Source organism: Trachemys scripta, chromosome 16, assembly GCF_013100865.1.
Source record: "Trachemys scripta elegans isolate TJP31775 chromosome 16, CAS_Tse_1.0, whole genome shotgun sequence".
NCBI classification, from domain to species: Eukaryota; Metazoa; Chordata; order Testudines; family Emydidae; genus Trachemys; species Trachemys scripta.
This window is the reverse complement of record NC_048313.1, coordinates 2,429,467-2,443,925: the sequence shown is the minus strand read 5'-3', so window position 1 is coordinate 2,443,925 and position 14,459 is coordinate 2,429,467. Positions and strand designations below refer to the sequence as shown.

Here is a 14,459-nt window from a genome sequence, read left to right as displayed (position 1 = left end):
TCCACTTCTCCTGAATAGCAGGGGTTGAACTCTACCTTTCCCCCGTATTTTCTGCTCTTGCCTCTCCTTTCAGGTGGTTTACATACTGGATGAACAGGGAGAAGGAAAACTGATCAAGAGGAGCTTCCCTCTCCATTATATATTGTCGTACCGGCACCTCATCGTCCATCAGTACCATCTGGTGTATTTACAGTGAGTAGTGGCAGAGGACGGGCAATGGTGGGAAAGACGGTTCCAACGCTTCTGGTGCAGATGGAGCCAGCTCCAGTCCTGGGGCCACGCCAGTGCGCATGTACCAGGGCTGAGCTGTCAGCTGGGTCTAAGGAATAATTCCTTGACACAGGAGAACACTCTCCTTACTCTGTTTGACAGAGGGGGAAGCTGAGGCACGACGCAGGGATGGGACTAGCCCACAGTCACCCAGCAAAGCAGCGGCAGATCCGGGAATAGAAACCAGTTCTCCCAAGCCTGGGAGCCAATTCCGTGGGTGCTCCGGGGCTGGAGCACCCATGGGGGAAAAATGGTGTTTGCTGCCCATTGGCAGGCCCCCGCTGATCAGCGCCTCCCTCTCCCGCCCCGCACCTCCCGTCCGCTGAGATCAGCTGTTTTGAGGCGTGCAGGAGGCTTGGGGAGGGAGGGGGAGGAGCGAGGGCGTGGTGCACTGGGGGAAGGGAGTGGAGGCGGGGCGGGAAGAGGCGGGGCGGGAGTGGAGCCGGGGTGGGAAGAGGCGGGGCGGGGGCAGGGCCTTGGGGGAAGGGGTGCAGTGGGGGCAGGGCCGAGCCCCACCCCCCCCCCGGCACATTAGAAAGTCAGCACCTGTGCTCCCAAGTCCAAGTCCATTGCTCTATCTGCTAGCCAGCACTGTGTCCCTCGGAGTGAGATCCTAGGCGCCTGATCCTGCCTTGTGCTCAGGCCCTGGGAGTGGTCCCGAGGAGCGCAGCATGCCCAGATCCAGGCAGGATCTGGCCCTGTTCACATCAGGCCAGATCACAGGTGCAGCACTCCACCTCAGAATCTCCAAGGCAGCCTCACGGCCTCTTCTGTGTTTAGCTCTAATTCTGCAACTCCCCTTAGCTATTAGCAGTATAGGACACGTGACACACAGCCGAAAGATCCTGATTCCATCCAGCACACAGGCTCCGCCCAGGCTATCAGAGTTTACAGATCTGTTTCACCGCCCAGTCCACTGCAGCATGCCAGAGCACCGCCCAACCTTGTGATGAACCAGTGCATTTCAGTGCCAACCCACACTCACTTCCTGTCTCCCCGTTTCTCCCTCAGAGATATTGAGTACATCAGGTTCTTCCATCCCTGCTCCTTCTCGGTCATGCGCCTCGAGGACCTCCCAGCCCCTCAGCGCTTCACCCGGATGGAGCACTATTCCACCGAGCCACCGGATGTCATGGACAAAACAGGCTTCCACAACAACGTGTCTCTGGCTGTATACCAGGGACTGATCTTCCACCTGCTCTGGCTGCACGCGGACTATAGCAGGGTGATTTCTTCTCGTCAAGTCTCAGCTGCCTTATGGTGATGGGCTGGGGGAAAGTACATTGTACCCACAGCGCTAGGTAGGAAGGTTGGGAGTTCTGAGCTAGTGCTGTCCACGCTGGGAGTGAGGTTGTAGAAGTGCCTTGCTCAGGGATGTGGACTTTCCCACAGGTAACAGGGATTATAAGAAAGATGTGGATAATCCACAACAGGACCATGTGCTTTTCAGATGAGAAAATCTTGTGTTTTCAGATGACTTGTAATTTAGCAAGCCCTTTATTTTATTTTATTTTATTTTATTTTATTTTTTAGCCTTATGCTGACCCGGTCCATGACCCAACTTGGCGGTGGTGGAAAAACAGAAAGCAATATGCAGTAAGAAAAGTTTCTGAACATTCCCTTTCGACCAAAAATCCAACCGATCACATTAAAAGAGAACTGGATACATTCATGGAGGTTAAGTCCATTAATGGCTATTAGCCAGGACGGGTAAGGAATGGTGTCCCTAGACTCTGTTTGTCAGAGGGTGGAGATGGATGGCAGGAGAGAGATCACTTGATCATTACCTGTTAGGTTCACTCCCTCTGGGGCACCTGGCATTGGCCACTGTCGGTAGACAGGATACTGGGCTGGATGGACCTTTGGTTTGACCCGGTACAGCCGTTCTTATGTTCTAAGGGTGTTGGTTCCTTGTCTAAATTGTGTTATATTCTATAGACTCATAGGCTAAGTCTACACTACCCGCCTGAATCGGCGTATAGAAATCGACCTCTCGGGGATTGATTTATCGCGTCCCGATGGGACAATTGATCCCCGAATCGATGCTCTTACTCCACCAGCGGAGGTGGGAGTAAGCACCGTCGACGGGAAGCCGCAGAGGTCGATTTTGCCGCCGTCCTCACAGTGGGGTAAGTCGGCTGCGATATGTCGAATTCAGCTACGCTATTCACGTAGCTGAATTTGCGTATCTTAAATCGACTCCCCCCTGTAGTGTAGATGTAGCCATAGACTCATAGACTTTAAGGTCAGAAGGGACCAGTACGATCATCTAGTCTGACCTCCCCCATGATGCAGGCCACAAAAGCTGACCCACCCCCTTTCCCTTGACTCAGCTGTTGAAGTCCCCAAATCCTGTGATTTAAAGACTTCAAGTCGCTAGCGACCCCCGCCCCATGCTGCGGAGGAAGGCGAAAAACCTCCAGGGCCTCTGTCAATCCACCCTGGAGGAAAATTCCTTCCTGACCCCAAATATGGCGATCAGTAGAACCCCGAGCATGCAGGCAAGATTCTCCAGCCAGACCCTCATTGACCATTGATACTATTTGCCAGCGATGGCACGCTGTTGATTAATCTTTTAGAAACAGATCTGTAAACTCTGATAGCCTGGACAGATTTTAGTTTGGGTACCTCCAGCCTGTCTCCAGACATTCCCACTGCAGTTCCACAATCTTTCTCCTTCACTTCCTGTCCCAGACGATTGCAGTTAAACAGCTGCTGAGTGGGACAGAGAAGGTAGATTGGCCATGTCTAATGAATAAGAACTTTAATTGCCTGTGGTAGGGAGCCCTGAAAGTCAGAAGGTGGCAGACTTGGGCCAGTAGTTGCCATAGGCTGGAATACGTCTGTAATCTTCCAGAGGGAATAAATCAGCATTATGTATCCGGTGACAGGAAGGAATTTCCCATGCGGTCCCTGCCTCCCGGCTCTGCCGCAGCCCTTGATCTCGGAGCCCCCTGTGGCTGCTGGGTTTGCAGTTGCATGGAGCCGGCCCTGGGTCTCGTTGGACGGACGTGAGGAGCTCTGGAGGCGGGAGGAGGAGGCAGAAGCTTCAACTGGGCGACTCGGCGCAAGCTGTAGGTTGGGCCCAGCGGAAAGGCTGCCAGGAAGCCCCAGGATGGACAGGGTGGGGAAGGTAGGGGGACCTTGGCCCTCCCTCTCCACCAGGTCTGGGCCCAGGGCCTGAGGGAGGGAGGTGTGGACTGTCTTGATCACCTCTCCCTGGTACACCTGACCAGCCTTCAGAAAAGAGCCATACTGGGTCAGACCAGTGGTCCGTCTAACCCAGTATCCTGTCTTCTGACAGTGGCCGGGGCCAGATGCTTCAGAGGGAATGAACAGAACAGGGCAGTTATCGAGTGATTCATCCCCTGTCATCCACGCCCAGCTTCTGGCCGTTGGAGGTTTAGGGACACCCAGAGCATGATGGGATTGCGTCCTTCACCATTGTGGCTAATAGCCATTGATGGATCTATCCTCCAGGAACTGATCTCATTCTCTTTTGGGCTTCACAATATCCCCTGGCAATGAGTTCCACAGGTTGACTGGGCATTCCTTTTGCTAGTTGTAAATCTGATGCCTGTTAATTTCATCGGGTGACCCCTGGTTTGTGTGTTCTGTGATGGGGTAAATAACACGTCCTTATTCACTTTCTCCACACCAGCCATGATTGTATAGACCGCTATCCTATCCCCCCTCAGTCGTCTCTTTTCTAAGCTGAACGGCCTCAGTCTCTTTAATCTCTCCTCATCTGGAAGCCTTTCCATCCCCCTGATCATTTTTGTTGTCGGTACCTTTTCCAATTCGAATGTATCTTTTTTGAGATGGGGCACCCAGAACTGCGCGCAGTATTCAAGGGGTGGGTGCTGGGCCGCTCCCTGCCTCCCCGCTCTTTCTGCAGTGTGGGGCATGAATGCAGGCTTACCCCAGTTCCCAATCAGTCTCAGCGACTCAGCTGGCCAAACAAGTGTCCCCCAGCTCTCTTCCCTGTGTTCGGATAGGCTCCCTCAGCAGGGAGTTGGGGCAGGGAAGAGGACCGTGCCCCCACCCTCCCAGTTGAGGTTTTACCCACAATATTCAGCCCCTTGTGGATTGCTCTGTTCCCAGCAGCTGCAAACTGGCTTCCTCCTCCCAGACAGCGTCTCCTTCACTCTCCCCCTTGCTTGACTGGCAGTCTCCCCTTTGGAGCAGATCCTCCATTTGGAGCATGCTCCACTGTGCTCCTTCACCCCCTTAGTCTCCATGGGGGGGGTCTCTAAACCCCCTCCCAATGCCAGATGTGAGTCCCCCTTAGGGCTAAGCCCATTTTGCGTCTCAGGCCTTTCCTGGCGCGCTGCAGCGAGCGGAACCGCTGTTAGTTTGAAGCTGTGGCGTCCACCATCCACCAAGCCCCTGTACTACCAGCGATTCACATACCACAGCTTGGGGTCCCTTGTCCATGCCACCGCTTCCTCCTCTCGGGAAATGGTACAGGCTGGTGCTTGACCACGCTTTGGTTCAGTTATGAAATATATCCAAGAGCCCAGTCAGGGGGGTTGCAAAAAGTCAGTGAGAAGCTAGGGCAGGAAAGAGGCTCGGTCGCCACAAAGCTGTCTTGGGCAGCGTTAAATTCCCCGTTCCAAAGTGACACCCCCAAAATTGTCCTGTTTATACTCCACCTGTTGACAAGCACACGGACCTGTGGGCGTCATTGAGGCTAGATTCCCCCCATCAGCTTTCTGCCTGGGTTTCCTGGTACTATGGGGTACCCAGGGCTTACATTAACATAAGAACATAAGAACGGCTGTACTGGATCAGACTACAGGTCCATCCAGCCCAGTGTCCTGTCTACCGATAGTGGCCAAAGCCAGGTGCCCCAGAGGGAGTGAACCTAACAGGCAATGATCAAGTGATCTCTCTCCTGCCGTCCAGCTCCACCCTCTGACAAACAGAGGCTAGGGACACCATTCCTTACCCATCCTGGCTAATAGCCATCAATGGACTTAACCTCCATGAATTTATCTAGTTCTCTTTTAAACCCTGTTATAGTCCTAGCCTTCACAACCTCCTCAGGCAAGGAGTTCCACAGGTTGACTGTGCGCTCTGTGAAGAACTTCCTTTTATTTGTTTTAAATCTGCTGCCCATTATTTCATTTGGTGGCCCCTAGTTCTTGTATTATGGGAATAAGTAAATAACTTTTCCTTATCTACTTTATCCACATCACTCATAATTTTATATACCTCTATCATATCCCCCTTAGTCTCCTCTTTTCCAAGTTGAAAAGTCCTAGCTTCTTTAATCTCTCCTCAAATGAGACCTGTTCCAAACCCCTAATCATTTTAGTTGCCCTTCTCTGAACCTTTTCTAGTGCCAGTATATCTTTTTTGAGATGAGGAGACCACATCTGTACGCAGTATTCAAGATGTGGGCGTACCATGGATTTATATAAGAGGAATAATATATTCTCCGTCTTCTCTATCCCCTTTTTAATTATTCCTAACATCCTGTTTGCTTTTTTGACCAGCTCTGCACACTGTGTGGAGTGTCCCATAGAGTATTTCCTGGAGAGTCCCACATGTCCCCCCCCATTCGGGACTCCGGGCTTCAGCTGCGGCGCAGGGCGCACCGGGGCTTGGGGCTTTTCTCTTTGTTCTGAACACATGCATGTCAGGCACTTCCTCGCCTTGTGCCAGGGTAACACAATCATATGTCCTTTGGGACATGCCGCGGCTGGCTGTGTGCAAATAACCCCCTGCCTGTTACTACGGGAAGAGAGAGACAAGGTAGGGGAGGTGATCTGGTTTATTGGACCGATCCCGTCGGTGAGAGAGACACACTTTTGAGCTCACCCTGAGCTCTTCTTCAGATCTGGGAAACAGACTCAGTGCGTCACAGCTAAATGCACAGCGAAACGGCTGTTTAGCATAAGCAGTTAACACACATTTCAAGCAACCGACACCCATGTGTCCTGATCCTGACTGTTTTCCTATCCGCCTACGCCGAAGCTTAATTCAGCTAACGCAAGGTGTTCTGGGAGCGTCAGCGAACAGGATTATAGAAAGACATAGGCCAAATTAGGCCACGTCACTGCTCGAAATACACACATAATGTTATCCTGATAGTGTAGTCTATTAATATGCATTAAGCACATGCTTGATAGAGATGAAATCCGCCTCTCCTTTTTCAGGAGTATTTCTTTTACGTAGCGAGCAACGGCAACTCCTCCGGAGGTGTCTACGTCAACATGGAGAGCTACGTGAAGATCTATGACCTGCAGCCCAATAACCAGCTGCCCAGCAAGATTTACCTGGACAAGAATAACATCTATTCTTTCTCAGTGTTCCTGAGCATCAGGACGGCGGCAGAAAGCAGTAAGAGAGGAGAGTCTTGGGACGGGGATGTGAAAATAACGGGATTTTAACGGCTAGATGAATTTGTAGGAGATCAGAGGAGCCGGCAATTCCTGAGTTAGAGCAGGGGGACTGGCCGTTGATGATAATAATAATAATAATACTTAGCGCTTTTCATCCGTAGACCTCAAAGTGCTTCACAAAGGAGGGCGGTAGCATTATCCCCATATTCCAGATGGAGAAACTGAGGCACGGAGTGGGCAAGGGACTCGCTCAAAGTTACCTCATAGAGCCCAGGTCTCCTGAGTCCCAGTCCTGCCCTCTATCCACTAGGCAAAACTGCCTCCTATCAGAAGGGTCTCTATCCCCAGCTCTGGGGAGTGGTGTCTAGTGGTTAGAGCAGGGGGCTGTAGAACTAGGAATCCTGGGTTCTGTTCCCAGCTCTGGGAGGGGAGTGGGTCTAATGGGTTACAGCAGTGGGGACTGGGAGTCAGGAGTCCCCTGTTTTACTCCCAACTGTAGGAGGGAAGGGAGGTCTAGTGAAGAGAGCAGGATGTCAGATCTGCTTTGACCTGGAGAGATCCACCTTGAAGGGGAGAGGAGCATTATATCTTTGGCCTGTTTGATCCTCGCCGGTTGAGGCCAGTTAGTGCCAATCAAAAATTCTGTCACTACCCACCTGGGTGAGATTTGAACCTGTGACCTTCAAGCAAAAGGGTCCCTGTAGTAGTTGTAAGTCTACATCCTTAAGCCACTCAATGCCCTTGCCTTTGCTGATGTGTGGATCTGATGACTATCTACCCAGAGCTTCTCTTAACTGGTTCAGCGATTGCATTATAGGTCAAAGGCCCCTGTGCAAATGCAGCTGCTTGCCAATGGATCTGTTTATGGCTAGTGTGATTCAAGGCTTTTCTCTTCTTCAGTGGGGGAAATGCCGGAAGAGAACTCCCTTGATTTTGTGTGGCTCACCGTCGTCTTAGCGCATCCGAAGTTTGTGGTTTCAGACCTCCACCGGCACTATCTGATCGGCCGGGGCTCCGTGCTGTATACGGTGAGTACACGGGGCCGGCTACTTTAGAAGGGTCGGTAGTGCAAGGGTTCTGGTTTTGCAGCCGTTTCGATGTATTTCCCCACCAGCTGTCTTTCAGTGTTGGGATGGATTCAGCTACTCGGGTAGGTATCACTGGCAACGTTCAAGTGTATTGCAAGCACCCCTTCAAACCACCTCCATCCTGACCTGTAGCAGGCCCTGCTGTACCATAGAAAGATATTCTTGATTTAAAAACATCAGTGATGGAGAATCCACCACCTCCAGGGGAAGTTGTTCTAACACTTGACACTGTTGAAAATTCACATCTTATTTCTACTCTGATTTTTGGCAAACTTTAATATCCAGATGCTGGCCCTCACTCGACCTTCTTCTGCTAGATTAGAGTCATCTGCCATCAGAAATTTCTTCCCCACATAAGGACTTACAGAGCGTGTGATCAAGCCATGGGCTGCACACACACTAACTCTGGCTGCAAACTTTTCAGCAAAACGGTCACTTGATGAAAAATGCCGGTTCCCTCCAAATCGAAACACGCGTCAATTTCCACCACCTTTCATTTCGAGACACCCCGAAATGAAGTGTTTTAATAATACCTCAGCGTCCTGTTGCGACATTTTCAGAACTGAATATTTCCATGGGTTGGGGGTTTTGCAGTGTTTCAAAATGGAATTCATTCTTTCGGTTTAAAAAAAAAAACACATTTAAGTAAAAAGATTTTTAAAATGTCAAAATCGGAACGGACCGTTTTGATTTTATGGGAATGAAACATTTCGATGAAAATGAAATTGTGAATGTTTTCGGTTTAGTTCCGGAATGGCAAAAAGGTTGAAATCACGGAACTTCCTGTGAACCTGAAATTCCTCTTCAACAGTCCCAGAGCTCTGCCCGTGTCCTTCAGTCCTCACCTGCAGCCAGCCCTGCTCTTCCAGGCCTAGGCACCCCCTTGCACAGCTCTGCCATCAGTCCTGGATCAATCCACGACAGAGGAATGATGAAATGCTTCCACTAGTCCCCATCTTCAGGGCTGCTCTGTCTCTTAGGGAGCAGGGAATAGCCACAGCGCAGTGCGCTCCAGCCATAGCCCCGATCTGCTCCCTGTCGGCCCTGGGGGGCAGGGAATAGCCACAGCGCAGTGCGCTCCAGCCATAGCCCCGATCTGCCCCCTGTGGGCCTTGGGGGGCAGGGAATAGCCACAGCGCAGTGCGCTCTGACCACACCCTGATCCGCCCTCTATGGGCCCTGGGGGCAGGGAATAGCCACAGCGCAGTGCGCTCTGACCACACCCCGATCCGCCCCCTCTTGGCCCTGGGGGCAGATCGGGGTGTGGCGGATCGGGGTGTGGCCAGAGCAAACAAAAAACCAAACCCTTTCATCTGGAACGGCTGCCTCAAAAAAGGGCCAATCCTGGGAGAACCCGGACAGGTGGCAACCGCACCCTCCATCCACGCCGCCGATCTGCTCCCTACACTGGGGGCTGAGAACAGGGAGTGTGCAGACCCCAAAGGGCAGCTCTGTGCTGGCCAGTAAAGGCACCCTGCGTAGGGGGTGGTTCTCAGATTGTCCCTGCTCACTTGAAGGCCCCTTTATGCTTCAAGAGAAGCAAGGCCCCAAATGTTGATAAACCTCTGACCTTTATTCAGGAGCCCAATGCTTCTCCCAGTGCCCAAGGGAGTTGGATCAGACCCTTTCTTCCTCAGTTACGGAGCCAGCCTGACCAGCACCCTGCAAATTCTCCCCACCAGGTGACCATCAGTGACACCGGACGGTACCCGAAACAAGAGCTGAGTGGGACGAACCTTCTGAAGAGTTCAATGGCTTTAAAGGTAGGCTCAAGGGCTGGACTGTCGCCCAGCAAGGTACTCGGGAGCGAGAACAGAGCCACCACGTTATTAGCTCCTCGGCACAACTAGTTTCATCAGGCACGTCCCTGGGTGGTAACGGATGCTGTGCTGGGAAAATCTGCCAAAGGGGTTAACAAGGCGGCTAGGAGAGTTTTTCCTTGTGCGGGAATGCGGGGCTGGGAGCGACACCTCAGATCACAGGCCAGATAGCAGTGGATCACTCTGCAGATGGAATTATTTCCGAGTTGATTCATGTTCTCAAAATTGTTTCGGCTAGGGTGGTATCCAATGGAGTTGTATCGATTTATACCAACTGGGGACCTGGCCCAGTAGCTCCAGATAAAGAGAGTGCTGCATGTTAGTGCAAGATACATCGGGCCAGATGCTGTATATCGGCCACTGAGAGCCCCCCCAGAAGTGGAGCTCTCAGCTGTCAGGCCTGAGAGCGAGGGCTGTGGGCAGGAGAGGGTGGCCAGCATAATCTAGAGCTGCGTCAGAGTGCCAGCCGCTGGTAGGATTGGGGAGAGCGGAAAGACTTCCCTGCCTGTTCTTCACACCCTCCACTGCGCACCGCATGGCCCAGCCCAAGGATCGGGCCCTCTGATTCAAAGCAAACATTCTGACAACTCCCTGTGCCTGGAAGGAGAAGCTTCTGACAAATCTATAAGAGGAGGCCATTCAAAGTCCCTCCCTAACGAGCTCGTTAAATTAGGCCGAGTGACTGAGATTGCCTCACCACCTTGGCTGGAGACAGGTCTCACGCTGAGACAAGTCCCTCCCTGAAGGTTCTGGTTCTATCCAACATCGGAGGAAGAGACAGAGCCCAGCCTCGAGACAGCCCTGGTATAGAAGCAATTCGCCCTCAGATCATCTGTGAGATCTGGCTGTATAACATAGGTTTACACTGGCTCGCCACACGAAGAGGTCTGATTCTGAACTGATACCAGATTGAGCCTGATGTCACTGGAATTGCTCCTGATTTAAGCCGCTCTCAGAACCCCCACTGCTGTAATGGCCACAGGGCTCCGTTAGTGCTCTGCCGATGCAGAGTAAATCCACTGACTTCCATGGTGTAAGTGACGTAAGAACCTAGCCCTCGATACTTAGACACGGAGAAATGATATTGGTGTCCCTTCTGCCCTGAGCGGTTAGCCAAAATCCGGGGGCTTGCGGCTTCTTTCCAGCGGAAGGGGAAATTGACGATGGTACAATCCTGTTTATTTACAAACGTCTACCGAGGTTCCGGCGCTCCTGGTGCCAGCCCTGTGCTCTGTCCACTAGGCCATGCTGCCTTCTAGGAGCCAGGCTCTGTGCTATGCCCCAGCTTTTAAACAGTCCCTTAGAGGACTCCCGTCAATGGGCCAGATGCCCAGAGGGTCCCATTCTGCCTTCAGTGGAGGCCACATGGTGTCTGGGCTCCAGCCCTCCTGCCTTACCCCGGAGCTCTGCTGGCAAGTCCAACTGAGACTGACTCATGGTCAGAGACTCGTACGCTCTGCAGGGACCTGTGCACCTCGGCAGGTGCTCACAGTGACGCCAGACGGTCTGGGTTCATTAGCCACCTGGAACCCAGCACCTTGGGTTACAGAGAAGCAAAGATTGAGATATAGCCCATCCTGGCCAAGCCACAACTCCCCTGAGCCATCCTCTCAGTCTCTGTCCCTTTGTCTGTCAGTCCCAGGTGAGCCCCTCACCTGCCTCTCCTATTCCAGCCTCCTGTCCCCTCCTGAGCCATTGTCTTCCTGCAGATCCCTGCTGAGTTCACATGTTCCACCTGCCTGGCATCCCGGTTCCTAGGTGTTCAGTCGTTGGGGTTCCCGTTGTCTCTTCTCTATTGATCTGGGAAGGGTTCAGCCCGTCCTTTAACGACCCCCAGGTCCCACCCCAGACAGTCATGTGACACAAACACCTCCATGTCTCCAGCTCTGTCAGGTAAGTCCTTGCCATGCACATCGATGAGAACACTATTACAGAAGGGTCCCGCTTCGTCACAGCCTGTGTCTGGCAGCGGCCAGAGCAGAGGAAGGTGTAAGAAACCAACAGTAGCAGGCACAGGATAATCTGTCCCCCACATTAGGTCTCACGCTGACCCCTCGTCACTGGCAATTGGATTAAAAGGTTTAATAGCCCTTCTTCCAGATCTCTGTTAGCATTAGCGATGATAACGCTGGGTGACCTCGTTATCCATATGTACGGCTAGTCTGGCTTAGTTCTTCTCCTCAATGACATCCTGTGGCAAGGAGTTCCACAGGCCGATTACAGTCCAGTGAAAGCCGCAGATTCTTTCCTGCATTGAGATCGGCTCAGTTCAGGAGTACGGGAGCTGTCGGGTCTCTGCACCTGCACAGCTTCAGCCCCAGCGTAGGTCAGAACAAGGATCCTGAAGGTTCCCACCATGTGTTTGCTCCGGAGAACAGGTAGTATTGGACATAGCTGGGAGTGGGCCGGCTCCGTAGTCTGATCTGCCAGGGCAGCAGCCGGGATATCAGGCGAGACGGGGCAGTGATGTGAGCAAACACAGCAAGAGGCAGGATCCCGGACTCCATGGGCCAGTGGGCTGATCCAGCGGGACGGCCCAGTGACCTTTGACTCCTCTTGTCAGTGACAGGACGATGGACTTTTCCTTTGTTTGGTCCTAACAGACCTTCATTTTCGATTTAAACATTCCAGGTTATAAATGCGGCAACAAATTGTTACCACTACACAGCGGCCGGCCCAAAACTCCAGGTAACTATTGGGTCTGAACCCCTGGGAAAGGCAAATTAATGAGACTCTATTAACATTTTGTTTGGGATAATGGAGCAATAATATCATCTAATCTAACTATCCCCATACACCCCCTCTATCTATCTATCACCATACATCCCCTCTATCTATCTATCACCATACATCCCCTCTATCTAATTTATCTATCTATCCCCATCCACCCCCTCTATCTAACCTATCCCTCTACACCCCCTCTATCTATCTATCTATCTAATCTATATATCTATCTATCCCATCCACCCCCTCTATCTATCTATCAATCCCATACACTCCCTCTATCTATCACCATACACCCCCTCTATCTATCTATCAATCCCCATCCACCCCCTCTATCTATCCCCATCCACCCCCTCTATCTATCTATCCCCATACACCCCCTCTATCTATCACCATACACACCCTCTATCTATCTATCTGTCTATCTATCTATCCCCATACACCCCCTCTATCTAATCTATCTATCACCATACACCCCTTCTATCTAGCTATCTATCTCACGCTCTTTCCAAATGTGGAGAGAGCTAACTACCCCCCCCCCAAGGTTCCCTTAACTCTGCCCCACTGGAGCAGGCAGTAGCCACTGGGAATGGGTCAGTATCGGGGGAGCGGTACCTTAATAAGCCGACAGGAGCATTGGTTGCATTCCACAGATTGGAATTCCAGCGTTTGGCTGTATGCATTAGACCCCCCACGACCATCCCTGGGGCACCTTACAAACTCCAGAGTGAACGAGTGTGTCTTTTTCTCGCCCCCTCCCCTCCCCTGCAGGGCTATGCCATGGTGCCAATCTTTATTGGCTGCCCCCCGGGCAAGAGGCTGGCCTTTGACATCACCAAGACCCTGAAGTACACCACCAAACAGAACAAGCGGTACTTCGACTGCATCCACAAGAACCCAGAGATGCCCTGTTTCTTCTTTAACGATGGTAAGGAGAAGCAGATGAAGGTGTCCGCACAGGGGACCACATCCTGGCTGAGGCCCAGAGACTGATTGAACAGGACCCTGCTGGTAAAACCCCACTTAGCTTGTCTGGCGTGGACCCTAGCTTGACCCTTTTGCAGCGGCGGCAGCTGCTGGCTGTCACTGCTGGAGCCCGGGAGATTCGGGAGTAGATGGGGGGCGGGAGGGGATCCCGGCTAGATCCTGGCTTGATTCTGATCTGAGCCTTGATTCTTGGTTGTGATCCAAGGCCCGACTGTGGATGTCCTGAGCTGCCCAGAAATCGGCCTCGGTTTGGCTATTCCAGTGTCTTAGAGTCGTGGGGCTGGACTCGGATGCAGCCTGCTGATCTCTGTGTTCTCAGAGCCCTCCATGGAGCAAGGCCACCGCAGCTTCCCCTTAGCCCAGTGGTTCTCTTCTCCCCCACTTCCCACCTAGCTGGGTTCCCCTCTTCCATTCCCATCGAGCTGGGATCTAGCGAGAACTCCCCCCTTTTCTCCAGCCAGGATGTCACCGGGATCCCCTTCCACTTAGCCAGATGGGCCGGACAGGATGGCCTCGCCCGTTCAATACTGGTTTCTGACTGCAGCAGCAACCCCTGGGGGTGTCATGCTCTCTTTGGGGCGAGGTGCACAGTTAAAATGATGAACTTTGACATTCTTCTCTTTCCCGCAGTATTGTATCCCTTCTTCTTGATCCAAGACATGGTGACGGGGGACTCGGGACCTTTCCTGGGCAGGTGAGGGTTGGGCAAAGCCACCCCCTTGGCTTTAGCAAAACTCACCCAGGGCTGGGAGATCGGGTGGGTGAGGTCATGTCTCTTATTGCTAGTGGAAGAGACGAGCTTTCGGGCTTGCACGGAGCTCTGCTTCAGGCCCCTTCAGGAGCTCAGAGTAAGAGCCAAAACTCGCCTCTGTCAAAAGCAGAAGTTGGGCCAGTAAAAGATGCTGAGCCACTAGAGGGCGACAAGGACCCAGTAGGCGTTACACCAGGGGTCGGCAACCTCTGGCACGCGGCTCGCCAGGGTAAGCCCCCTGGTGGGCCGGGCCGGTTTGTTTACCTGCCGCGTCTGCAGGTTTGGCCGATCGCGGCTCCCACTGGCCGCGGTTTGCCGCTCCAGGCCAATGGGGGCGGTGGGAAGCGGCAGCCAGCACATCCCTCGGCCCGCGCCGCTTCCCGCAGCCCCCATTGGCCTGGAGCGGCAAACTGCGGCCAGTGGGAGCCGCGATCGGCCAAACCTGCAGACGCAGCAGGTAAACAAACCA

The 14,459-nt window shown here is 52.7% G+C and overlaps 1 protein-coding gene across 4 annotated transcripts in view; it reads left to right on the top strand.

Annotated features, from left to right (window-relative positions):
* CATSPERG (cation channel sperm associated auxiliary subunit gamma) overlaps positions 1-14,459 on the top strand; it is a 40,479-nt gene that overhangs the window by 21,001 nt on the left and 5,019 nt on the right. For all 4 annotated transcript variants that reach the window (XM_034792460.1, XM_034792461.1, XM_034792459.1 and 1 more), the window contains 9 exons: positions 74-192; positions 1,282-1,495; positions 1,804-1,866; positions 6,435-6,618; positions 7,521-7,648; positions 9,391-9,471; positions 12,160-12,216; positions 13,024-13,180; positions 13,870-13,933. In XM_034792460.1, the coding sequence (XP_034648351.1) occupies positions 74-192; positions 1,282-1,495; positions 1,804-1,866; positions 6,435-6,618; positions 7,521-7,648; positions 9,391-9,471; positions 12,160-12,216; positions 13,024-13,180; positions 13,870-13,933 (1,067 nt within the window). The remainder of the gene's footprint in view (positions 1-73; positions 193-1,281; positions 1,496-1,803; positions 1,867-6,434; positions 6,619-7,520; positions 7,649-9,390; positions 9,472-12,159; positions 12,217-13,023; positions 13,181-13,869; positions 13,934-14,459) is intronic.